Source organism: Podarcis tiliguerta (genome assembly GCF_965153285.1).
Source record: "Podarcis tiliguerta genome assembly, chromosome: 18".
NCBI lineage: Eukaryota > Metazoa > Chordata > Lepidosauria > Squamata > Lacertidae > Podarcis > Podarcis tiliguerta.
In genome coordinates, this window is record NC_139551.1 from 6,457,602 (window position 1) to 6,483,138 (window position 25,537).

General features: G+C 49.8%; 1 protein-coding gene and 1 long non-coding RNA gene across 4 annotated transcripts in view; one reads left to right on the forward strand and one right to left on the reverse strand.

Moving 5' to 3' along the window:
* LOC310668685 overlaps positions 1-20,234 on the forward strand; it is a 62,607-nt gene extending 42,373 nt beyond the window's left edge. The window contains exon 3 of the long non-coding RNA XR_014506793.1: positions 19,652-20,234. This is a non-coding gene — a long non-coding RNA (uncharacterized lncRNA). The remainder of the gene's footprint in view (positions 1-19,651) is intronic.
* On the reverse strand, positions 1,907-25,216 carry LOC310668292 (uncharacterized protein). 3 transcript variants are annotated; one of them, XM_083421355.1, is made up of 9 exons: positions 25,089-25,216; positions 22,290-22,306; positions 20,496-20,598; positions 16,402-16,646; positions 15,385-15,613; positions 10,721-10,914; positions 7,022-7,732; positions 4,941-5,669; positions 1,907-4,835 (listed from the first exon to the last, which is right to left on the reverse strand). In XM_083421355.1, the coding sequence occupies exons 1-9, from the start codon at positions 25,096-25,098 to the stop codon at positions 2,058-2,060; spliced, it is 5,016 nt and encodes a 1,671-aa protein (XP_083277481.1). In that variant the 5' UTR covers positions 25,099-25,216; the 3' UTR covers positions 1,907-2,057. The 3 variants fall into 3 exon arrangements, with proteins under 3 accessions (XP_083277481.1, XP_083277482.1, XP_083277480.1); XM_083421356.1 differs by having other exon boundaries at positions 1,907-4,427; positions 4,536-5,669; XM_083421354.1 differs by having other exon boundaries at positions 1,907-5,669; positions 25,089-25,211.
* Positions 25,217-25,537: the final 321 nt, after the last annotated feature.

The window sequence follows — 25,537 nt, forward strand, 5'->3', positions numbered from 1 at the left end:
CACGGACTGATAAAGGAGAGAGCTTTGTTTATACAGCTGTGTTCCTGTTATGCATTTGCTCAAGAGCTCAAGGTAATGGTTTTTAGCTAATGGAGAAGGAAAAATGGGATTTTGGGGCCCGTTTCAGACTGACTGCACAGTCAGGTTTTCGATTTGGGAAACCCATTCCTTCAGCGCAGAACTAACTTCTGAAGGACGTGGTAGTGGTTGAACCTAAAGGGCACGCTGCCTGGTCAAAATCTGCTCCTGTTGAAATGGACAGGGCTTTACTCGGGTGGTTTAAGTCACGCGCTGGGTTTGATGCCGTCTCAAGTCGTTACTAATTCTCGCTCTATATATGTTTAGGTAGTAAAATCGAAGTTCTAGTTCCGTTTTTGTTAACGTGGTGCCCTTCAGAACCCAACCAGCACAGCTATAGCGTGCTCTCACTATGCTGTTATAAGAACTACAGCAGATTATATATACAGTGGTACCTCGGGTTAAGAACCTAATTCGTTCCAGAGGTCCGTTCTTAAGCTGAAACGGTTCTTAACCTGAAGCATGCTTTCGCTAATGGGGCCTCCCGCTGGTGCACTATTTCCGTTCTTATCCTGGGGCAAAGTTCTTAACCTGGAGCAACCACTTCCTAGTTAGCGGAGTTTGTAACCCGAAGCGTCTGTAGCCCGAGGTACCACTGTACACACAAAAACACACAGGTCTCACTTCCTGAACACAGTGCATTCCTGCGAAATCATTTCCCAGGCAAGTGTTTGTATAACGAGTCCATGATTTCCACTGATTCCTATGGTAACATTTCTAATTCGTGATATCCCCCCCTCCATGTTTGTTTTCCCCTGAAATGGCTCCAACCAGCCAAAAAGAGACGGGACACAGAAGCAGCGGGAAAATGTTGCCTGAAAATGTCACTCAGAAGATGGGTGTACCGGAAGAAGCATCATTTGCATCCGAAACAGGGAGGGTGGGGAGTTACAGCTTAAGAGCCCATCTCGCAGGGTTACAAGAATAAAATGGGAATAAGTTGTCCAGTAAGGACGTAAGTGGCCCATTTAGTGGAGGGAGAAAGGTTGTTTTCTGCTGCTCCAGAGAAGCGGACACGGAGCAATGGATCCAAACTACAAGAAAGAAGATTCCACCTAAACATTAGGAAGAACTTCCTGACAGTAAGAGCTGTTTGACAGTGGAATTTGCTGCCAAGGAGTGTGGTGGAGTCTCCTTCTTTGGAGGTCTTTAAGCAGAGGCTTGACAACCATATGTCAGGAGTGCTCTGATGGTGTTTCCTGCTTGGCAGGGGGTTGGACTCGATGGCCCTTGTGGTCTCTTCCAACTATATGATTCTAGTGGCCTGTTCTCACAGTGGCCCATAAGAAGTCCCAGAAAGAGGACTTAAGCACAAGAGCATTCACCCCCCACCCCCATGGTTTCCAGCGGCTGATGTTCAGAAGTGTTTACTTGTGTTGATGGTCATCCCAGGTTACTAGCCTTTTCCTCCACGAATTTTGTCCGTTCCTCTTTTAAGGATATCAGAGCTAGTGGCCATCACTGCCTCTTCAATTAGTAGAGTTGGAAAAAGACTGCGAGGGTCATCTCGTCCTGCGAGGCCGGAACCTCAGCTAAACCCACCCATGGCCCATCTTCGAGAGGGAATTCCATTCCGTCTTGTGAGAGGGAATTCCTCCACCCCACCCGCCCTACAGTCTGGCCCTCTACTCCCCAGAGACTTAAAACCCACCCATCAGCACCTTCTAGCAGACTCGCATTGTTAGGGAATTACTCTCACAAGCAAGCCACCAGGTACCTCTTAGAAGAAACCACCACCAGCCAGCCAGCCATGGTCATTGTCCTGCATGGCCTAGGCCCAGCGGGGGAGGAAGGGACTGCCCAAGCAAAACACATCTATGGCCGAAACGAAGTTCCAAATTGCCTCTCTTATTTCAGTGACTGAGCCCCAGACCCGTCCCTTGGAAAACTCGGGCAAGCCTTTCGAGTGAAATCCACCCCCGTTTGCCGGCTTCATTGGGGTCAGAAGCGTGGTAGCTCTGCTCTTTCGGAGTCTTGACTTATTTATCATCTTCAGGGCAGCTTTTGGGGTCGTAGGCTTGCTGTATCTTCAGCATGTTATATCCCTGCAAGTTCCACTCGCCGAAATGTTGGAACTCCTCCTTGGGGCTTTCGTCGTCGCAACCCTTTGGGTCATAGGCCTGTTGGATTTTGAGGATGTTCCAACCTTCCATTTCTGGTTTGACAGAAGGCTGGGCCTCCTCTCTGTAGTTGGAGGAGTCTTCGTCGCACCCTTTTGGGTCGTAGGCCTGTTGGAGTTTCAGTATGTTCCACTCCCTCACCTCTCTTTGAGGAGGTGGAGCCACCACCACCTCTGCTTTCTCCCTGCCAGAAGGCGATTCACCCTCAGAAAACTTTGGTGTGTAAGCTTGCAGCATTTTCAGTATCTTCCAGTCCTTTGCCTCCTCTTGGCCAGCAGGCGGGACCTTCTCCTCTTTTGTAGAATGAGTTTTGTCATTCTGCACCTTGTCGTCGGGTGTTCGGAACACCTTCTCCTCCTTGCCCGTGTAGGATTCATCGTCACAGCCTTTGGGGTCGTAGGTCGCCTGGATTTTCAGGATGTCCTCCACCGGTTTGCTAGAAGGTTGGACCACCTCCTCCTTCCTGGAAGGTGCTTCCTCTTCACAACTTTTTGGGTCGTAAGCCTGCTGGATTTTGAGGATGTTCCGTCTGTCCATCTCCCGCTTGCCAGAAGGTTGAACCTCTTCTTCCTTATTTGTATAAGCTCCCTCATCACAAGCTTTTGGGTCATAGGCTTGTTGAATTTTCAGTATATTCCGCTCTTTGTCTTCCTCTTGGCTGGGAGATGGGACTTCCATCTCCTTCCTGCTGGAAGGTGATTCATCATCAGAAAATTTAGGCGTATTAACTTTCAGGATTTTAAATATATCCCAGTCCTTTGCCTGCTCTTTCCCCGGAGGTGGGATCTCTTTCCTAGGAGGAGTTTTGTCATTCTCCTGTGTTCCAGAAGTCCGGAACACCTTTTCCTCCTTAGCTGGATAGGATTCATCATCGCAGCCTTTGGGGTCATAGGTCTCCTGGATTTTCAGGATGTCCTCCACCACTTTGACAGGATGTTGGACCACTTCTTCCTCCACCTTCCTGGAAGGTGCTTCCTCATCGCAGCCTTTTGGGTCGTAAGTCTGCTGGAGTTGCAGAATGCTCCACCCCTCTGTCTCCAACTTGCCAGAAGCTTGAACCTCCTCTTCCTTATTCATAGAAACTTCCTCGAAGCAACCTATTGGGTCATAGGCCTGTTGAATTTTCAGTATATTCCGCTCTTTGTCCTCTTCTTGGCTAGTAGGTGCGACGTCATCCTCCTCCTCTTCCCATCTATCATCAGCAAATTTTGGTGTGTAAGCTTGCAGGATTTTCAGTATCTTCCACTCTTTTGCTTCCTCTTTGCCAGCGGGTGGAATCTCCTCTTTCCTAGAAGGAGTGTCGTCATTCTCCACTTCCTGTGCTCCAGAAGTCCGGAACACCTTCTCCTCCTTGCCCGTATAGGATTCATCATCGCAGCCTTTGGGGTCGTAGGTCTCCTGGATTTTCAGGATGTCCTCCACTACGTGGCCAGAAAGTTGGACTGCTTCCTCTCCCTTACTGGAAGGTGTTTCCTCATCGCAGCCTTTGGGGTCATAAGTCTGCTGGAGTTTGAGAATGCTCCACCCCTCCATCTCCCACTTGTCAGATGGTTGAAACTCCTCAGTCATAGAAGCTTCCTCATCACAACCTTTTGGGTCATAGGCCTGTTGAATTTTCAGTATATTCCTCTCTTTGTCCTCCTCTTGGCTAGTAGGTGCGGCCTCCTCCTCCATCTCTTCCCATCTATCATCAGCAAATTTTGGTGTGTAAGCTTGCAAGATTTTCAGTATATTCCACTCCTTTGCCTCCTTTTTGCCAGAAGGTGGGGTCTCTTCTTTTCTAGAAGGAGTTTCGTCATCATCCTTGACCGTATAGGATTCATCGTCACAACCTTGGGGGTCGTAGGCCGCCTGGATTTTCAGGATGTCCTCCACCGGTTTGCTAGAACGTTGGACCACTTCCTCCTTGCTGGAAGGTTCTTCCTCTTCACAACCTTTCGGGTCATAAGCCTGCTGGATTTTGAGAATATTCCGTCCCTCCATCTCCCGCTTCTGAGAAGGTTGAACCTCCTCTTCCTTATTTATAGAAGCGTCCTCATCACAATCTTTTGGGTCATAAGCCTCCTGTATTTTGAGGATGCTCCTTCCCTCCATCTCCCGCTTCTGAGAAGCTTGAACCTCCTCTTCCTTATTTGTAGAAGTTCCCTTGTCCCCACCTTTTGGCTCATAGACCTGTTGGAGTTTCAGTGAGTTCTGCTTCTCTGTCTTCTGCTTGCCAGAAGGTGGAACCTCCTCTTCCTTATTTGAAGAAAATTCCTTGGCCCCACCGTTTTGCTGGTATGACTTTTGGCTTTTCAGTGAGTTCCACTCCAACTCCTGATTTTGAGAGGACTGGACCTCCTCTGCTTTATTTGAAGAAGTTTCCTCATCACCTCCTTTTTGCTGGTATGACTTTTGGCTTTTCAACGAGTTCCGCTCCGACTCCTGATTGTGAGAAGATTTTACCTCCTCTTCCTTATTTGAAGACGTTTCTTCATCACCTCCTTTTTGCTGGTATGACTTTTGGCTTTTCAGCGAGTTCCGCTCCTCCAACTCCTGGTTGTGAGAAGATTTTACCTCCTCTTCCTTATTTGAAGACGTTTCTTCATCACCACCGTTTTGCTGGTATGACTTTTGGCTTTTCAGTGAGTTCCGCTCCAACTCTTGATTGTGAGAAGATTTTACCTCTTCTTCCTTATTTGAAGAACTTTCTTCATCACCTCCTTTTTGCTGGTATGACTTTTGGCTTTTCAACAAGTTCCGCTCCAACTCCTGATTGTGAGAAGATTTTACCTCTTCTTCCTTATTTGAAGAACTTTCTTCATCACCTCCTTTTTGCTGGTATGACTTTTGGCTTTTCAACGAGTTCCGCTCCAACTCCTGATTGTGAGAAGACTGGAGCTCCTCTTCCTTATTTGAAGAACTTTCTTCATCACCTCCTTTTTGCTGGTATGACTTTTGGCTTTTCAACGAGTTCCGCTCCAACTCTTGATTGTGAGAAGACTGGACCTCCTCTTCCTTATTTGAAGAAGTTTCTTCATCGCCTCCTTTTTGCTGGTATGACTTTTGGCTTTTCAACGAGTTCCGCTCCAACTCCTGATTGTGAGAAGACTGGATCTCTTCCTCTTCTTTCTCCATGAACAGGGGAGCATCCTTCACCACCTCTTCTTCCTTCATGTCCGGGATAGGCAGGTAGTCCTTCAACCGCAAGAGAGATTCGGGACTTTGCAAAGCATACTCCATCAGTTCATCCATGGAGCCCTGGGCTTCAGCCATGATCGCAAAACTCTTGTTCAAGACATTGTCAGCCAAATCTCCAAAATTGTGGGCTGAGACAAAATCGGAGTGGAGCTCCCTTATGTGCCGGCTGGTTTGGGACAGCTTGTTCCGGAGCTCTTCTGGGATGTCTTTCAGGCTGGCCACCAGGTTCTCGTACGTGCCTTGGAGGTTCTGGGTCACGCTTCGGGACTTTGCCAATGTCTTGGCTTCTATCTGTCAGAATAGAAAGGACACTTGCTCAGATTTATAGTGCCCTGTCCACAAGGAAGCCTCCGCAAAACCAAATAGAATTCCGTCCAACCCTAAGGTCTCCCCCCTCATTTCACCCTGGGCTTGAAGCACCAGATTAACAGATGCTCATGGAAGCGCTTTATAATAATAAATAATAATATATTTTTATTTATACCCCACCATTCCCGGTTCAAAAACTGGGCTCAGGGTGGCTAACAACAAATTTAAAACAATTCTAAAAGCAGCGTAAAATACGGTATAAAAATACGAATAGCAAAAAAAATCAAAAATCAATTAGATAATTCCTAGGGCTAGCTGGCTGAATTAGTCCTATTTGGGCCAGCAAAGAGGCCAGGGGAGAATTATCTGTGGGGTCTCAGAGCGGGTGATCTTCATAAAAAGGGAGGGAGAGGGAAGAAAAGGGAAATAAAAGATCAGGCTGAATTCAAATTAAAGGCCAGGCAGAATAGCTCTGTCTTACAGGCCCGACGGAAGGAGGTTAAATCCTGCAGGGCCCTGGTCTCATGGGACAGAGCATTCCACCAGGTCGGGGCCATCACTGAGAAGGCCCTGGCCCTGGTGGAGGATAGTCTGACTTCCTTAGGGCCCGGGACCTCTAAACTATGGTTATTCATGGACCTTAAGGTCCTCTGCGGGGCAGACCAGGAGAGGCGGCCCCATAGATACGAGGGCCCTAAGCCACCTTGAAGAGAGTCTCCACCAAAGAAGAATATTCAAGAATCTCTCTCTTTGTACGTCTGCTGTTTCAGCCCGAAGACGAGGGCCCTGAAAGATGTGTACATCCTGTTCTCACAGTGGCTGAGCAGAGATGCCTCTGGGAAGCCCCTCAGCAGAATCTGAAAGCATAAGCCCTCATGTACAAATCCCATCAACCAAGAACTGCACAGAGAAGGTGCTTTTATTTGACCACCCCACGTTCCCCAAACTTCAAATTTAAGGTTGTTTCCCTCCCCCCGAGAATTGAAATTGGGGACACTGTTCTTACGCCAGAAAAGGTCGATAAGTTTAGGATAAAATCCTTGGAAGGGAGTGTATCTCAGTAAGAGTCGCCGCTTCCGGAAATGCCCCCAGATGGGAAGTCGGGAACAGTGACTTGCCCACAGAACCAGTGATTCAGCTCCTCTGGGTGGTGCTTTGGGCTCATGGGAGATTCGAATGCGCTTCCACAACACAACAATGTGCCAAGGAGCGTGGTTTAGGCAATAGGGACTTCAGCAGATAATGGAATCGTAGAGTTGGAGCGGACCATGAAGGTTCTGCAGCGGCAACCCCTTGTAACAACACAGTGGCTCAGAATTTGAAGAAAAGGGTACCTCAGAGGTAGGGCTGTCATTCTCATCTTCCTCGTCGCGCATCCGTAGGGTGATCTCGTCCTCCTCATCGCAACCTGGCGCCGTTAATGTGATGTTAGACACATCTCTGTAGATGGGGTCCTTCTTACGGGGACAGGTGGGTGCAGGCGGCATCTCAACTTTCACTGGGATGATTATCGGTGCGGGCGCCATCTCCACTTTCACCGGAATGAGGATTGGCGGAGGCGGCACCTCAACGCTCACCGGGATAATGATTGCTGGTTGTGGCACCTCAACTATTTCTGGGGGGCTGATTGGTATGGGCAACACCTCGACCTCTGTGGCCGTCATCGCGACCTCTGAGCAGGTGATTTCCTCGCACTCTACGATGGTGCTGTGCGCACGAGGCAGCCCGATTTCCTCGCACCCGATCATGGTGCTTTGAGCAGTAGGCAGCCCGATTTCCTCGCACTCGATCGTGGTGCTTTGAGCAGCAGGCAGCCCAATTTCCTCGCGCTCGATCATGGTGCTGTGCTCGCGAGGCGCCCCAGCTCCTTCTCTCACGACCATGGTGCTCTGAGCACGAGGCACCCCAACGTCCAGGGTGCTGAAATCCTCATTCCCCTGGGCAGAACTCCGACGCGGGCTCGCGCTCCACTCCACGCAGATCATGCTCATCCTTTCGTTGGACGGACCAATCTCCAGTTCTGCTCTGTGCTGCACCTGATCAATCTGGAAATGGCCATGGGATGGGTAAAAAGAAGAAGATAACGCAGTGAATTGGGTGGACACACCTGCGCCCTGCAGGAGCACTCCAGGGTACCAAATACTTGGGCCTGTTTCTTCTGACCTGGCTGAGCCCTGTGCGAGTGAGAAATGTTAGGTGTTGTTGCTGTTACACGATTTCAGCCGTGGTGGCTTGTGGCCATTGGGTCTGGTTGGGCAGGAAAACCAGAAGGAGGTGGAGCCAGAGGCAATGATGTTTGGTGCCAACCAACCCTTGTTTTGTCATCTTCCCCCTCCTTGCCAAGTTAAATGAGGGCAATACTCAGACCAAGGACAAAGAAGCTTGACAGTCCCACCCCCTGGGCTGATTTTAAGTAAGAAGACTGGCTGGTGGAGGCAGGCTAAGGTTGGTAGAGCAATGCTGCCTAATGGACCAGCCACCACTGCATTTCTTTGTAAACCCTCCCTGGTTAGGTGGGATATAGGGAGCCCATGAACAAAGCTCAGATGGGGGCTGGAAAGGTAAAGAGTAAAGGGACCCCTGACCATTAGGTCCAGTCGTGGCCGACTCTGGGGTTGCGGCGCTCATCTCGCTTTATTGGCCAAGGGAGCCAGCGTACAGCTTCCAGGTCATATGGCCAGCAGGACTAAGCCACTTCTGGCAAACCAGAGCAGCGCACGGAAACGCCGTTTACCTTCCCGCCGGAGCGGTACCTATTTATCTACTTGCACTTTGAGGTGCTTTCGAACTGCTAGGTGGGCAGGAGCAGGGACCGAGCAACGGGAGCTCATCCCGTCGCAGGGATGCGAACCGCCGACCTTCTGATTGGCAAGTCCTAGGCTCTGTGGTTTAACCCACAGCGCCACCCGCGGTACAGGGGTTCAAACCGCCCTTTAGTTCCATTGATTTCAGATATTCCCTGAGAGGTTGTAGAATCTCTTTCCGTCTCCCGACGGTGTTCCAAGAAAGGTCGGAGACTGGCTGGGGATGTTTGGGGACATTGTAATTTTCCATGGCTAATTCTTCTCATTTTCAACATTGGCTCCCAGTACATTTCTGAGCACAATTCAAAGTGTTGGTGCTGATCTTTAAAGCCCTTGGCCCTGTATGGAGCTTCTCCACCCCTATCGTTCAGCCCGGACACTGAGGTCCAGCTCCGAGGGCCTTCTAACACAGGCTTCCTCAACCTCGGCACTCCAGATGTTTTTGGCCTACAACTCCCATGATCCCTAGCTAGCAGGACCAGTGGTCAGGGGTGATGGCAATTGTAGTCTCAAAACATCTGGAGGGCCGAGGTTGAGGAAGTGTGTTCTAGCAGTGCCCTCAGTACAAGAAGTGAAGCTGCAGGGAACCAGGCAGAGGGCCTTCTCGGTGGTGGCGCTTGCCCTGTGGAACGCCCTCACATCAGATGTCAAGGAAATAAACAACTGCCTTTTAGAAGACACCTGACAGCAGCCCTGTGCAGTCGTACCTTGGTTCTCAAACGCCTTGGTACTCAAACATTTTGGTTCACAAACGCCGCAAACCCAGAAGGAAGTGTTCCGGTTTGCGAACGTTTTTTGGAAGCCGAACGTCGGACGCGGCTTCCGATTGAGTGCAGAAAGCTCCTGCAGCAAATTGCAAGCCACGGCTTGGTTTTCAAACATTTTTGGAAGTTGAACGGACTCCAAGAATAGAATACATACCAAGGTACAACTGTATAGGGAAGTTTCAATGTTTGATGTCTCACTGTGTTTTAATTTATTGGAAGCTTCCCAGAGTGGCTGGGGCAACCCAGTCAGGTGTGTGGGGGATATCCTTATTATTTATTATTTTCCTCTCTGCCTTAACTCACTGGCTGCTGTGATTGTCATGTGTCAAGAGTTCAGCAGGACCCTAACTCAGAGATTGAAATTCCAGAAACCCCTGCCATGGTGGGAGCTGAACCTTGAGCTCCTGTTAAGTAAAAAGGTAAAGGTAAATGACCCCTGGACGGTTAAGTCCAGTCAAAGGTGACTATGGGGTTGCGGAGCTCATCTCGCTTTCAGGCCGAGGGAGCCGACGTTTGTCCACAGACAGCTTTCCGGGTCATGTGGCCAGCAGGACTCAACCACTTGTGGCACAACGGGACACCGTGACGGAAACCAGAGCACACGGAAATGCCGTTTACCTTCCCGCCGCAGCGGTGCCTATTTACCGTATTTTCCGCTCTATAAGGCGCACCTGACCATAAGGCGCACCTAGTTTTTAGAGGGGGAATTCAAGAAAAAAATATTATTTAAAGGGAGTGCTGAGCAGAGCCTGTATGCATCCCAGGCTCTGCTCAGCGCTCCCTCCTCGGGGAAAAGCCCCCAAGAGCCACACACACACTCCGCGCGGCTCTTTAAAGGGACCGTGGCTCTTCTGGGAGGTGGGGGAAGGGACAGAGCTGTGCACAGAGCTCTGTCCCTTCCCCCACCTCCCGCAAAAGCCAGGGATAGCCGTGCGAAGCCTCCGCAGGGCAGCAAGATGAAGGCTCCCCACTGCCCTGCGGAGGCTTTGCGCTGCTAAAACAGAAGCTAAAACAGCTAGAGGGGGCACTTCACGGGCTACCTCAGAGCTGCTCAGGAGCTTGGCGGGGGAAGCGCGGGTTTCTCCCCCCAGCCCCAGGGACCACACATTCGCTCCATGAGACGCACAGACATTTCCCCTTAGTTCTTAAGAGGAAAAAAGTGTGTCTTATGGAGCAAAAAACACGGTATCTACTTGCGCTGGCGTGCTTTCAAACTGCTAGGTTGGCAGGAGCTGGGACGGAGCAACGGGAGCTCACCCCGTCGCGGGGATTCGAACCGCCAACCTTCCGGTCGGCAAGCCCAAGAGGCTCAGTGGTTTAGACCACAGCACCACCCGCGTCCCTCTGACGAAGGCATTGCACACACACCCCTTCAATGGGCAAGAATTCCACAGGCACATGGATGTTGCAGGGAGAGATGGATTGTTAAATCGGGGTGGGGGGAGATAAGAGTTGGGCGTACCACTTCCAACGTCTCGTGGAGCTGATTGATGCTTGCTTGGGTACTGCGTCTCGTGAAGCGCAGCTTGCTCAGAGCCATCATGTAGGCCCTTTGACGGAGTTTGCTTGACAGATCGTTGATCCTCACAAGGCATGCTTGCATCCGGTGGTCTATGGACGTATCTTCGATCTCCGCCACAGCTTTCTTCAGATTTCCTGCACCAAGTTGGGAGTGGCAAGGGGTTTGGGGAAAGCAGAGCGAGATTGAGGAACCAGGGCACACCTGACAACCCCTTTCGCCAACCTGCACATTGCTTTAGAAAACCCACAAATTTATTCGTGTCCTGCCTTCCTTGGAAGGGTCCAAGTTTCTGGACAGAAGTGGTAAGTTAGGCAAAGACTCCTTAAAGCAGCCTTTTTCAACCTGTGGGTCCCCAGATATTGATGAACTACAACTCCCATCACCCCTAGCTAGCAAGGCCAGAGCTCAGGGATGATGGGAGTTGTAGTCCAACAACATCTGGGGACCCACAGGTTGAGAACCGCTGCCTTAAAGCATGGGTAGGCAAATTAAGGCCCGGGAACCAGATCTGGCCCAATCGCCCAATTTACATCTGAATTATAGAATCATAGAGTTGGAAGAGACCACAAGGGCCATCGAGTCCAACCCCCTGCCAAGCAGGAAACACCATCAGAGCACTCCTGACATATGGTTGTCAAGCCTCTGCTTAAAGACCTCCGAAGAAGGAGACTCCACCACACTCCTTGGCAGCAAATTCCACTGTCAAACAGCTCTCACTGTCAGGAAGTTCTTCCTAATGTTTAGGTGGAATCTTCTTTCTTGTAGTTTGGATCCATTGCTCTGTGTCCGCTTCTCTGGAGCAGCAGAAAACAACCTTTCTCCCTCCTCTAGGTGACATCCTTTTATATATTGGAACATGGCTATCATATCACCCCTTAACCTCCTCTTCTCCAGGCTAAACATGCCCAGCTCCCTTAGCCGTTCCTCATAAGGCATCGTTTCCAGGCCTTTGACCATTTTGGTTGCCCTCCTCTGGACACGTTCCAGTTTGTCAGTGTCCTTCTCTGGCCTGCCGACAGTCCAGGAATCAGCGTATTTTTACATCAGTAGAATTGTGTGCTTTTATTTAAAATGCATCTCTGGGTTATCTGTGGGGCATAGGAATTCGTTCATTCCCCCCTCCCATAAAAAATATAGTCCAGCCCCCCACAAGGTCTGAGGGACAGTGGACCGGCCCCCTGCTGAAATAGTTTGCTGACCCCTGCCTTAAAGGGTGTAAGAGATTAGTCTGTCCTCCAGATGTTTTAGACAAAAGCTCCCATCAGACTATGGGAATTGTTCTAAATATCCGGAAGACGGTGTCATCAATATATATTTATTTATATCCCCCATTTCCCTTGATTAAAACCATACAAATAATTACAAAAAAAAGGAGCAGGGCACGAGCCCTTTCGTTAAAAGCAGTCAGTCCCCAAAAGCCTGTTGGAATGAGAAGGCCTCTTCACCTGCTGGCAGAAAGGCAGCAAGCAGGGAGCCAGTCTGGTTTCTTGAGGGAGTTCCAAAGTCTGGCAGGAGCCACCACCGAGAAGGCCCTCTCCTGCGTCCCCAACTGTCAAGGAACTGCCATCGGAGCCAGAAGGAGAGGGAGGGCTCCAGAGGGATTCCGGAGAGCGTCCCAGGAGGGAGAGAAGCAGCCCATCTTCTGGGGAAGGAAATCAGCGTAGCACCAGTGGAGGAGGGGGGCAGATGGGGGAATCGGCGAGGTGGCTCCAAGACTCCTCGCCAGGGACCAGCGGGGAGAGCACGGGTCCTCCGATGCCCACACCCTCCCTGCGCAGAAGGCTTCCGCGCAGGGAGAGTAGGCGGCGACTAGGCGTCAAAGAACTTTTATGCTGGAAGAAGTTCAAGAAACGCCTACTGACGGATTCTGCCAGCGATTGAGACAGCCACGGGCGAGTGGCTGTCCAGACAGAAAGGGTTCACTCAGGCAACCCACCCAGGTGTGGCGCCGATTTACGCACGAGCAACCCCTAGAACCATTACACCAACAAACATGGCTGTGAGGGTGGCGGGGCTGAGAAAAAGGCTTCCAAGGATCTCGGAGGATGGGCAGAGTCGTATGACGGAGTACAATCTTTCAGGCAGCTTGGACCTAAGCCATGTTGGGCTTTTATTTGTCATGGCTGGCACTTTGACTGGGCCTGCAAAAAGGGGGGGCTGTGTTGTAGCAAGCAAGTTGTCTGCTTCCCTACAACCAGCCTAGGCCAGCAAACTGACTGCAGCTTTTTGAGCCAGCTGAAATTTCTCGGCACTGTTCAAATACCTTGGTAAAATGGCAGAGGGCGATTCTTTTGCAGACCAGGCCGGGTCCTTTGCGTTATCAACAGGGAGAGGGATAGAGTGGATGCTCGGGTTGTGAACGTGATCCGTGTGGGATGCACGTTCGCAACGCACAGCAGAGCATCTTCGCACACGCTGGTTGCGATTCTGCGCTTATGCGCAAAGTGTGACTTAGCACTTCTGCACATGCGCTGTTCCGGTACTTCCTGATTTTGGCAGTCCACAACCCAAATAGACGTAACCTGAAGCGGCTGTATGACTGTAAAAAGGTAAAGGGGACCCCTGACCATTAGGTCCAGTCGTGGCTGACTGTGGGGTTGCGGCACACATCTCGCTTTACTGGCCGAGGGAGCCGGCGTACAGCTTCCAGGTCATGTGGCCAGCAGGACTAAGCTGCTTCTGGCGAACCAGAGCAGCGCACGGAAACGCCGTTTACCTTCCCGCCAGAGTGGTACCTATTTATCTACTTGCACTTCAATGTGCTTTCGAACTGCTAGGTTGACAGGAGCAGGGACCGAGCAACGGGAGCTTACCCCATTCCGGGGATTCGAACCACCGACCTTCTGATCGGCAAGCCCTAGGCTCTGTGGTTTAATTCACAGTGCCCCCCACGTCCCGAGATATGACTGTACTTCGTTCCAAATAGTTTGCCTCCTTCGCCTGCTGCATATTTTGGACTACCAATGTCTGCATCCAGCACAGCGACTTAATAACTTCCCCTCCAGTACTTGGGTTTCCCCAATGCGGATTCAAAGGTAGGTCGGTTGCATTTCCTGGCAAGCGACAAAAGACGGTTCAAGAAGGACACTGACAAACTGGAACGTGTCCAGAGGAGGGCAACCAAAATGGTCAAAGGCCTGGAAACGATGCCTTATGAGGAACGGCTAAGGGAGCTGGGCATGTTTAGCCTGGAGAAGAGGAGGTTAAGGGGTGATATGATAGCCATGTTCAAATATATCAAAGGGTGTCACATAGAGGAGGGAGAAAGGTTGTTTTCTGCTGCTCCAGAGAAGCGGACACGGAGCAATGGATCCAAACTACAAGAAAGAAGATTCCACCTAAACATTAGGAAGAACTTCCTGACAGTAAGAGCTGTTTGACAGTGGAATTTGCTGCCAAGGAGTGTGGTGGAGTCTCCTTCTTTGGAGGTCTTTAAGCAGAGGCTTGACAACCATATGTCAGGAGTGCTCTGATGGTGTTTCCTGCTTGGCAGGGGGTTGGACTCGATGGCCCTTGTGGTCTCTTCCAACTCTATGATTCTATGATTCTACGTGTCCCTTTCCTTTTTTAAAAAAGGAAACCTCAGGCTCCAAAACTCCTAAGCCGGATGGACATAATAAAATAATAAAAAGATTACTTTGTAAAGTGTTTTAATACAGCATTTTGCTGGAAGCTGCCCAGAGTGGCTGGGGAAACCCAGTCAGATGGGCGGGGCATAAATAATAAATTATTATTAGTATTAGTATTTGGCACCATGCTCCAACCGAGTGAGCTATGTCCCTCGGGAACTGGTGGTCTCTCCTTTGTGGGAGATTTTAATACAGAGGTCGAACGGCTGTCTGTTCAGGGATTCTTTAGCTGCGATTACTGCATTGCAAGGGTCCCTTCCAACCACGTACCGTATTTTTTGTTCTATAAGACTCACTTTTCCCCTCCTAAAAAGCAAGGGGAAATTTGTGTGTGTCTTATGGAGCGAATGCAGGCTGCGCAGCTACCCCAGAAGCCAGAACAGCAAGAGGGATTGCTGCTTTCGCTGCGCAGCGATCCCTCTTGCTGTTCTGGCTTCTGAGATTCAGAATACAGTGGTGCCTCGCAAGACGAAAAGAATCCGTTCCGCGAGTCTCTTCGTCTTCGCCATTAGCGGCTTAGCGGATTAGTGCTATTAGCGGCTTAGCGGGCTTAGCGGATCAGCGGCTTAGCGGATCAGCTGATAAGCAGCTTAGCGGATCAGCTGATAAGCGGCTTAGCGGATCAGCTGATAAGCGGCTTAGCGGATCAGCTGTTAAGCGGCTTAGCAGCTTGGGAAAAAGGGGGGGGGAGGGAAAACCCCCCGCAGGAACTCGCAAGACATTTTCGTCTTGCGAAGCAAGCCCATAGCAAATTCGTTTTGCGAAGCACCTCCAAAACAGAAAACCCTTTCGTCTAGCGGGTTTTCCGTCTTGCGAGGCATTCGTCTTGCGGGGCACCACTGTATATTTTTTCTTGTTTTCCTCCTCCAAAAACCAGGTGCGTCTTGTGGTCTGGTGCGTCTTACAGAGCGAAAAATACGGTATATGGTTCTGTGATTCAGCTGCATTCTCCTGGTGTGACGCTCACATGCTTACCGATCTCCTCTTCGGTAAGAGGTAGGTAATGATCCATCAACTCCTCCGACTTGTCCAGCAGCCTGTCGACGGTTCGCACAAACAGCTGGCATATCCTGCAGGTCAGGACGCTGTGTGGTTCACATTCCCTGTTGTCATCTTCGTCCTCGTCGTCCCCTAATTCGCTAGCCAGGGCCCTCGCTTCCTCCTCTGCCGCCGTCAAGATATTTGCTCTCATTTCTCCCAAGACCTGAAGGTGAGAGAGAATGGAAGAATTCATGCGCTGTCGATGGATTGATTATTTATTATTTCTGTGGTATCTCGGGTTAAGAACTTAATTCGTTCCGGAGGTCCGTTCTTAACCTGAAACTGTTCTTAACCTGAAGCACCGCTTTAGCTAATGGGGCCTCCTGCTGCCGCCGCGCCGTCGGAGCATGATTTCTGTTCTCATCCTGAAGCAAAGTTCTTAACCCGAGGTACTATTTCCGGGTTAGCGGAGTCTGTAACCTGAAGTGTCTCTAACCCGAGGTACCAGTGTATTATTAGTATTTATTTCATTTCTATACCGCTTTATATTTTTAAGAAAAACCTCAAAGCGGTTTAAGGTAAAGGTAAAGATTCTCCTGACCGTTAGGTCTAGTCGCGGACGACTCGGGAGTTGCGACGCTCATCTCGCTTTACTGGCCAAGGGAGCCGACGTTTGTCCACAGATAGTTTTTCCGGGTATGTGGCCAGCATGACTAAGCCGCTTCTGGCGAACCAGAGCAGTGCACGGAAATGCCCTTTACCTTCCCGCCGGAGTGGTACCTATTTATCTACTTGCACTTTGACGTGCTTTCGAACTGCTGGGTTGGCAGGAGCAGGGACCGAGCAACGGGAGCTCACCCCGTCTCGGGGATTCGAACCGCCGACCTTCTGATCGGCAAGTCCTAGGCTCTGTGGTTTAACCCACAGCGCCACCAGCATCCCCTACCCGGGGGGAAAAAGGCACCGCAGGATTTCGCTCCTTGGCGCAAGTGGCCTTTGGGGTCAACGCACCGACTCAATTGCGAAATTGGGTTCTTCCAACAGGTTGTTCCGGAAGACCCCCTCCAGAGAAGGAGGAGGGTTAGGCGGATGTATGTGTTCTGTCAGATCTGTCTCCGAAAGGAGGTCCGTTACAACTTCTGGGATGATGAAAGACACTTCTGGAGATGGTTCGTCGGTATTCCATCCTTCGTCCACCCCCTCGACAAACTCTTCCAGTTCCTCATCTCTGCTCCTGCTCCTGGAAGGCGAGAGAACTGGGGGAGAGAGGAATCTGGGGTTTAGTTGCCTGAGCACATGTGAGACTTAACTACTGAGCAATTATTTTAGTTTAGTTTTTGGTTTAGGTTTAGGTTTAGGTTTAGGTTTAAGTTTAGGTTTAAGTTTAAGTTTAGGTTTAGGTTTAGGTTTAGGTTTAGGTTTAGGTTTAGTTTTGTTTAGTTCAGTTTAGTTTATGCTGGATCACCCCCAGACTCTCTGGGGCAAAAGTTGTGTGCCTTAAATAGGTCAAGAGGTAACACCAAACAAGGATTTTCTCAAAAATGGGAAATGTTTAAGAGATACAAAAAAAATCACAGCGACTTATTATCTATGGTAGTGTTTGAATGACCCTTGTGTACATAAAATATTAAGAAATAGAGGAAAATGAGTACGCTAGGTTGTAAGAAAGTATCAGAAAGTATATTAAATGTAAGGTAATAATTATAAGTACATTCAAAACCACAAATGTCAGCTTTATCGGGAAATGAAGGGAAGTCTATACATTATTTTACTTCAGTTTGTTGTTGTTTTATTTTATGTACCATTATGTGATTTTAGCTTAGCTGTTATCTAAGTGGAATTAGAAGGTCAAATTAACATTCTAAGTTAAACTAATTTAAGAATATATATTATGTGTATGTGTGAAGTTAAATCTATAATGACATTAATGAATTCCAATAAAGAATTTTTTCATAAAAATAAAATAAAATAAAATGTATGGTGCGAGCACCACCCCTGTTAATGTCGAAAGGCATTTGAAAAGCAAGGAAAGGCAAGAAAACGTTTTGGTGGACTTGAGCGGGGAATCTGGTAGCCAGGAGGCTTCCCACACTTGTTAGATCCCGTGGAAATGTTAAGGATAGTAGGAAAGGATATTTTGAATAAGTATTATCTGCTCGGGACGTGGGTGGCGCTGTGGGTAAAAGCCTCAGCACCTAGGACTTGCCGATCGAAAGGTCAGCGGTTCGAATCCCCGCGGCTGGGTGAGCTCCCATCGCTCGGTCCCAGCGCCTGCCAACCTAGCAGTTCGAAAGCACCCTCGGGTGCAAGTAGATAAATAGGGACCGCTTACTGGCTGGAAGGTAAACGGCGTTTCCGTGTGTTGCTCTGGTGCCGGTTCGGCAGAGCAGCTTTGTCACGCTGGCCACGTGACCCGGAAGTGTCTGCGGACAGCGCTGGCTCTCGGCCTCTTAAGTGAGATGAGCGCACACCCCTAGAGTCTGTCAAGACTGGCCCTAACGGTCAGGGGTACCTTTACCTTTTTTATTATCTGCTAGCAAGTGATGTAGCAGAGTAGATGTTCCTCAATATAGCTGGAAGCTAGTATGCAGATTCATTTGAATCTCTTAGTTAAGATTATTTCCTGGTGTCCCCTTCAAAGGAACCCCTGACCATTGGGTCCAGTCGTGACTGACTCTGGGGTTGCGGCGTTCATCTTGCTTTATTGGCCGAGGGAGCCGGCATACAGCTTCCGGGTCATGTGGCCAGCAGGACTAAGCCGCTTCTGGCGAACCAGAGCAGCGCACGGAAACGCCGTTTACCTTCCCGCTGGAGCGGTACCTATTTATCTACTTGCACTTCAACGTGCTTTCGAACTGCTAGGTTGGCAGGAGCAGGGACCGAGCAACGGGAGCTCACCCCGTCGCAGGGATTCAAACCGCCGACCTTCTGATCAGCAAGTCCTAGGCTCAGTGCTTTAACCCACAGTGCCACCCATGTCCCTGGTGTCCCCTTTAAAGACACAAGAGTCTTTTTGATTAAAGTTTACTCTCAGTTCACGATTTGATCCCTGAAAGGCATGCCATACTTGGTAGTTACATAAAGAAACCGTGTGGTTTATGTCCTGTCTGCCAGGATACCTGAGAATGGTCACTGATTGCATTACCTGGCCAGTCTGGGCCATTCTTTTTGAGATGGTAAATACTTTAGTTTTTGAATCCTACTCTATTCATACACAAAATATGCCCCAAGACAGGATTGGTAGGTTCGGAAAAACTTCTGGGAAAGTTTTCTCCAAGATATTTCCTTCTGCAGAGGAAATATTGGGGTCATTAAGAGTCAAGATGGCTTAAGGATTGCTCTGTTGTACTATTTCAGACATGTGGTTTATACCTTCTGCACTTACAAACATTTATTTCATATTTGACACCTTAGAATTCTTATAACATGGGTCTCATTAAAAACCTGACAGTACCAAACTATTGAAGGCTTTTCACCAAAGCCAGACGAAACGTCTGCAGTGTTGGCTGGCAGGTTGAGAGGAGTTCCCTACCAGGACAGACTTTGCTCGTGTGCTCAAGACATCGATCCCATAAAACATATTTTGTTGCACTGTGCAAAATATGAGCAAGCCAGGGCTGAACTGATACTACCCTTGCTGGTACCTTTCCCAGGAAAATCAGAGGCTCACTATGTCAGGTTCCTATTGGAAGACCGGACAAACGCTAGAACATTAGCAGTGGCAAAGTTTTTATCGGTGGTTGCAAGAACCAATGACCCCTATATTCTGAACAAAATGCTTGTTTAACCTGGAGGTAGGCTGTCTGAATTGTGTATTGCTTTGCAACGATTTGTTGGGTCTCTGGACCGTAATAAAGATTGTAGTTGTTAGGGATGGAGGAAGAAATAGGACTTCATGTGCATTTAAAAGGCAAATGTGCCCAGTTTGCACTTCCCCCCAAAAATATGAAAACTGAAACACAGGCGTCTTCCAAAATCCTCAAGTCTCCAATTTTTGCAAAGCTCTTCAGCAATCCACAGACTTCCTGTTATATATTCAGTGGTCTGTGTTTGCCTGAGCTTGAGTCTGGACTAAGGATTCTGAGCTCCTGATTGGTGTCCAATCACAGAACATTTCAGGATTTGGGCCTCTGCCATTGGCCCTTGAGCTCTGAGCCGTGATTCGCAGCTTGGAAGTGTAGACAGCCAATCACATTGGGAGTGGGAGTGGCCCAAGCTTTCAGGAATGTATATAAACAGCTGCTTTGCCCCTGTTCCCCAGTTACCGTATTTTTCGCTCTATAACACGCACCCGACCATAACACGCACATAGTTTTTAGAGGAGGAAAACAAGAAAAAATATATTCTAAACAGTGGATGTATGATTTTTGTGGTTCATGCTGTGGCCACAGACATGTGATCTGACGGTGAGTTTGGGGTAGCCCAATGCAAAAATCCTGAGGATCCATGTGGATCCATGCTTTGTAACCACGTTTTTGCACCACTGCGGCCCCAGGCAACAGTGGGTGCGTGATTTTTTTGGTGCAAGCTGTAGCCATGGACATGCTTTATGATCTGATGGTGAATTTGGGGTGACCCAGTGCAAAAATCCTGAGGATCCATGTGGATCCGTGCTTTGTAACCAGGCTCTCTGTCCCTCTCTTCTCCCCACTCAGCGGCTCTTCTCCCGCTTTGCTGTTTCAAAGCGAGCCACGGAGGAGGGAAGGAAGGGGAACCATGGATCCTCTGCTCACGACTGCAGCAGATCCCCCTGCCATCCGTAGGCATTCGCTCCATAACACGCACAGTCATTTCCCCTTACTTTCTAGGAGGAAAATAGTGAGTGTTATGGAGCAAAAAATACGGTATGTAGTTCAATAAAGATCCTTGCTGTTATCGCTGTGTCTTGCCTCGTGGGACTCCATCTACACTTCACGTCCAATAGGCATCCGGTTGGCTGTTAAGGTGTCGCAGCAGCTGTGCCTTGGGCCTGATCCAGAAGATCTTGCCCATGCCAGATCTGGCAACTCTGGAGAGCGGCTGCCGCAGGGGGTTTTGAATTGGGGAGGCTCCCACCCACCGTGTTGGCTCTCACTTTGCATGTTGCTCCCGTTCCCCTTACTCACACTGTTCCTCCTCCTCTTCTTGGTCCAGATTGAAGATGCTGGAATCTTCATCCCTTAAGGACACTGAGTCGGAACCGAGGCTGTCCGTTTCTCTCTCGCTAAGCTAACCAACACAAGGAACGGATCTGTTAGGACGTGTCCGCACTGTGCATTTCAAAGTGGTTTCGGGACTCTTTGCCCGACGTGGTTCCCACGCAAAGACAAATCCATAGCTGTACAGTGGTGCCTCGCAAGACGAAAAGCATCCGTTCCGCGAGTCTCTTCGTCTAGCGGTTTTTTCTTCTTGCGAAGCAAGCCCATTAGCGGATTAGCGCTATTAGCTGTTTAGCGGCTATTAAAGGATTAAGGGATTAGCAGATTAGCTGCTAAAAGGGTATTAGCAGCTTAGTGCCTTAGAAAAAGGGGGTTGGGAGCGGAAAAAAAACCCCAGGAATCGCCAGACATTTTCGTCTTGCGAAGCAAGCCCATAGCAAATTCGTTTTGCGAAGCACCTCCAAAATGGAAAACCCTTTCGTCTAGCGGGTTTTCCGTCTTGCGAGGCATTCGTCTTGCAGGGCACCACTGTACTCTTATCTAAACAACTGAGCAATTTCCGGTGTCTACATCTGTGCAGATGTGATTTCCAGTTTCTGCATCTACACAGACGCAATTTTTAGCATCTGCACATGTGCAGACGCGATTTCCGGCACCGCGGAAGCGAGTCCCCATGCTGCGCCACGCCAGTTTAGTGCAGCGCGCGGAGACTCGCTGAGCGGGCGGCTCATGGGCCGATTAAACAACCCCCGTGGGCCAGTGGCGTAGCATGGGTTGTCAGCACCCGGGGCAAGGCAAGTAATTTGCACCCCCTAACCTGGGGCAAGGCAAGTAATTTGCGCCCCCCTGCTGCACTGTCCCTCCCCCAGATAGCCCCTCGCTCTCTCTCCGCACCGCATGCCTGGCACCCTCCCCTCCACAGTGGGCGGCGACCCGGCGGCTCGGATCGGATTCGCACAGCCACAGCACTGCAGTGAGAGAGAGTGAGTGAGCCAGGTAGGGGCAGAGAGCTGCGAGTGTGAGCGCACCCCCTAGATGTTGCGCCCGGTGCAGCCAGCCCCCCTGCACCCCCCACGCTACGCCACTGCCGTGGGCTGCTTGTGGCCCATGGGCTTTAGGTTGCCTACCTCTGCTCTTGGGAATGGACAATTCTACGTCTGGGGCAAACTGCTTGCATGTGAATTACAAGGCAGGCAACCGAAACCACCTTGTTCTAAATTTAAGACAGGAGTCTTAAACCCTCTCTTGTCATAAACCACTTGAAAAGAGCTGAGAATGTAAAAGGGGTTTTCCCCACCCCAGCTTGTTGCAACGATTTTAATGCACTGTGCAATTTTTTAATTGCATTTTTACTGTGTCTTTTATTTTATTCCATTACAGTCATACCTTGGTTATCTTTTCGACTTCCGGAACTGTTCGAACCGGATGTTTGGGTTCCGAAAATCATTCAAAAACCAGAACACTCACTTTTTTGATCATTTGGGAGCCGAAACGTACAAGTTCTGGGGTGTTTGACAACCAGGGGACGACTGTACAATATGAATTCCACGTTAACCCTACGGAGTTCAAATTCCCGATGTTCTCCACAGGAGCACTGTGGGCGACACAAATGAAACTCGCGGGTCTACAGGCTGGTTTAGGAAGCCCTGATCTATGGCATGCAATGCTCAGCTGTGATAAAAGAAAAGCACTTAGCGCCTCTGAGCATGGACAGAGTTCTTATCTGCCGTTGCATTTTTCTCTGCTGTGCCCCCAAAGTACCTGGTCTCTGTCTCGCACTGCATTCCGTTGGTTGTCATCCAGGGTTGGGTTTCCAGAGAGGGCGAAAGGGAAACAAAATTATTATTTATTAAATTCATGTCCAAAGATCACAGGGCAGTTTACAGCCATAGAAGCACAAAATGAAAACACAAAATTCCCAACATAGAAACCAAAGACCCGTTAACCTCCACCCCACAAACACAGATTGGCAGGCCGGGTGGAAGGGGGAACGTTTTCCCCAGGTACCTAAAGATACAGAGGAAAGGTGCTCTCAGACAAGCCTCCCGGGGAGAGCATCCCAGAAACGGGGAGCCGCCACAAAAAAGGCCCCGTTCTCATTTTGCCACTCTCATGGAGGAGGCAAACAAAGGCCTTAGATGATGAATACAGAGCTACTCAGTGTATATGGGGAGAGGAGATCCTTGAGGTATTGCTGTCCTGAGCCATTTAAGGCTTTATAGGTCAAAACCAGCACTTTGAATTGGGCCCGGAAATTAATCAGCAAGCAGCACAACCAAGCAGGGATTGGTGTAACATCCTCCACCTGTCTTGCCCCGGTGAGAAACCTGGAATTCTGTACAAGCTGAATAATAATAATAATTTATTATTTATACCCCGCCCATCTGGCTGAGTTTCTCCAGCCACTCTGGGCGGCTTCCAAACTGCCTTCAGTCCTACATAGAGTAGGAGAGTAGACCAAAAAACCTGCAAGCTGCAGGAGGCCATGTTCAAATATCTCAAGAGCTGTCACGTGGACCAGGTGTGCAGCCTGGGAGTCATTGTGGACTCACAGCTGTCCATGGAGGCGCAGGTTAATTCTGTGTCCAGGGTGGCTGTCTACCAGCTCCACCTGGTACGCAGGCTGAGACTCTACCTGCCCGCAGACTGTCTCACCAGAGTGGTGCATGCTCTGGTTATCTCCCGCTTGGACTACTGCAATGCGCTGTACGTGGGGCTACCTTTGAAGGTGACCCGGAAACTGCAATTAATCCAGAATGCGGCAGCTAGACTGGGGACTGGGAGTGGCCACTGGGACCACATAACACCGGTCCTGAGAGATCTGCATTGGCTCCCAGGACATTTCTGAACACAATTCAAAGCGTTGGTGCTGACCTTTAAAGCCCTAAATGGCCCAGTAGACCTGAAGGAGCGTCTCCACCCCCATCGTCCAGCCCGGACACTGAGGTCCAGCTCCGAGGCTCTTCTGGCGGTTCCCTCACTGCGAGAAGTGAGGTTACAGGGAACCAGGCAGAGGGCCTTCTCGGTGGTGGCGCCTGCCCTGTGGAACGCCCTCCCAGCAGACGTCAAGGCAATAAACAACTATGTTACTTTTAAAAGACAACTGAAGGCGGCCCTGTTTAGGGAAGTTTTTAATGTGTGATGCTGCATTGTTTATAACATTCGGTTGAAAGCTGCCCAGGTTTCCCCAGCCAGATGGGTGGAGTATAAATAATAAATTGTTATTGTTATTATTATAGCCGCTGGAAACTGCCAGAGAGAGCAGAGGGCTCTTGCTGGTTAAAAGACGCCTGCTTCTTGGGAGAAAAGCAATGACAAACCTAGACAGCATCTTAAAAAGCAGAGACACCACCTTGCCAATAAAGGTTTGTATTATTAAAGCTATGGTTTTCCCAGTAGTGATGTATGGAAGTGAGAGCTGGACCGTGAAGAAGGCTGATCGCCGAAGAGTGGATGCTTTTGAATTCTGGTGCTGGAGGAGACTCTTGAGAGTCCAAGACTTTGGCCACCTCATGAGAAGAGAAGACTCCCTGGAAAAGACCCTGATGCTGGGAAAGATGGAGGGCACAAGGAGAAGGAGACGACAGAGGACGAGATGGTGGGACAGTGTTCTCGAAGCTACCAGCATGAGTTTGACCAAACTGCGGGAAGACAGGAGGGCCTGGCGTGCTCAGGTCCATGGGGTCACGAAGAGTCGGACACGACTAAGCAACAACAACGTGTCAGGACAGAATTCCACACAAAGATGTGTTCTCCTGAGCCCACATTTGGTGGGAGAACATGATGTTGATCTAGATGGGCAAATTACCTGATCCAACAGGTGATCTCCTCTACGGGACTCTGATTCTATGCTCTTATGAGCTACCTTGGACCAATGGTCTGCCTCTGTATGTTCTTAGCACCGTAAGCAAAAGTCTGAAGAACGCATGAACAGGCTTGCTGCACCCTGTTCTCGCAAGGGCCAGTGGGAAGCCCGCAAGCTTATAATGTAGAAGAAGAAGAGTTTGGATTTGATATCCCGCTTTATCACTACCCGAAGGAGTCTCAAAGCGGCTAACATTCTCCTTTCCCTTCCTCCCCCACAACAAACACTCTGTGAGGTGACTGGGGCTGAGAAACTTCAGAGAAGCGTGACTAGCCCAAGGTCACCCAGCAGCTGCATGTGGAGGAGCGGGGAATCGAACCCGGTTCACCAGATTACGAGTCCACTGCTCTTAACCACTACACCACACTGGCTCTCATTTTGTGTTCTCCTTTCCCTTCCTCCCCCACAACAAACACTCTGTGAGGTGAGTGGGGCTGAGAGACGTCAGAGAAGTGTGACTGGCCCAAGGTCACCCAGCAGCTGCAGGTGGAGGAGCGGGGAATCGAACCCGGTTCACCAGATTACGAGTCTACCGCTCTTAACCACTACACCACACCGGCTCTCTGGCATTATAATGTATGGTACGGAGGCAACACGTCGAGGGGCTAATGTTGCACTGCGGACGTCCATCCGATCCCGAAACAGCAATGCAAAATAGGGGGCCCCGCGATCTCTCTCGCTTTCCTAACACTCACCCTTAGCCATGGTCTCCGGTCTCTGGCCTGGCAGGGTGGGCTAAGAAGAGCCCTGGGTTCATGGCAGCATCTTCCTTCGTTCCATGGGATCTTGGGGTCCAGGATACTCCCAGAATTCCATGCAGCTGTTGTCAAGCTGGGTGATGTCATAGATGGCTGGCGTTGGCTCACTTGCCACAGTGCCTTTACCTCCCAGCAACCCTAAAGAGGAAGGGGGGGGGGAACCATCATGGCTTCAGAAAGCAGATCTAGATTGCAAGGTTTTTATTACTTCGCTTGGCAGAGGAACCGGGTTAGAGGAAGAGGACCAGCCGGGCTCCGTAGCTTTGCCAGGTTTCTGACGGTTCTGCCATGACTGCCCAAGGTTTTGCTTTAACATACTGTTATGAGTTTAGGGGTGCCTTGGCTCCCCTAAAACATAGCTGCCAACTGTCCCTTATTTGGCGGGA

What these genes read in the sequence shown, in the direction of transcription:
- LOC310668292 (XM_083421354.1), bottom strand. An exon ending in AGAAGAGGAGGAGGAACAGT is followed by an intron (nt 16,647 to 20,495) that starts GTGAGTAAGGGG and finishes TCTCTCCCCCAG; the next exon opens with TTCTCTCGCCTTCCAGGAGC. An exon ending in ATGACAGCCCTACCTCTGAG is followed by an intron (nt 5,670 to 7,021) that starts GTACCCTTTTCT and finishes CTATTCTGACAG; the next exon opens with ATAGAAGCCAAGACATTGGC.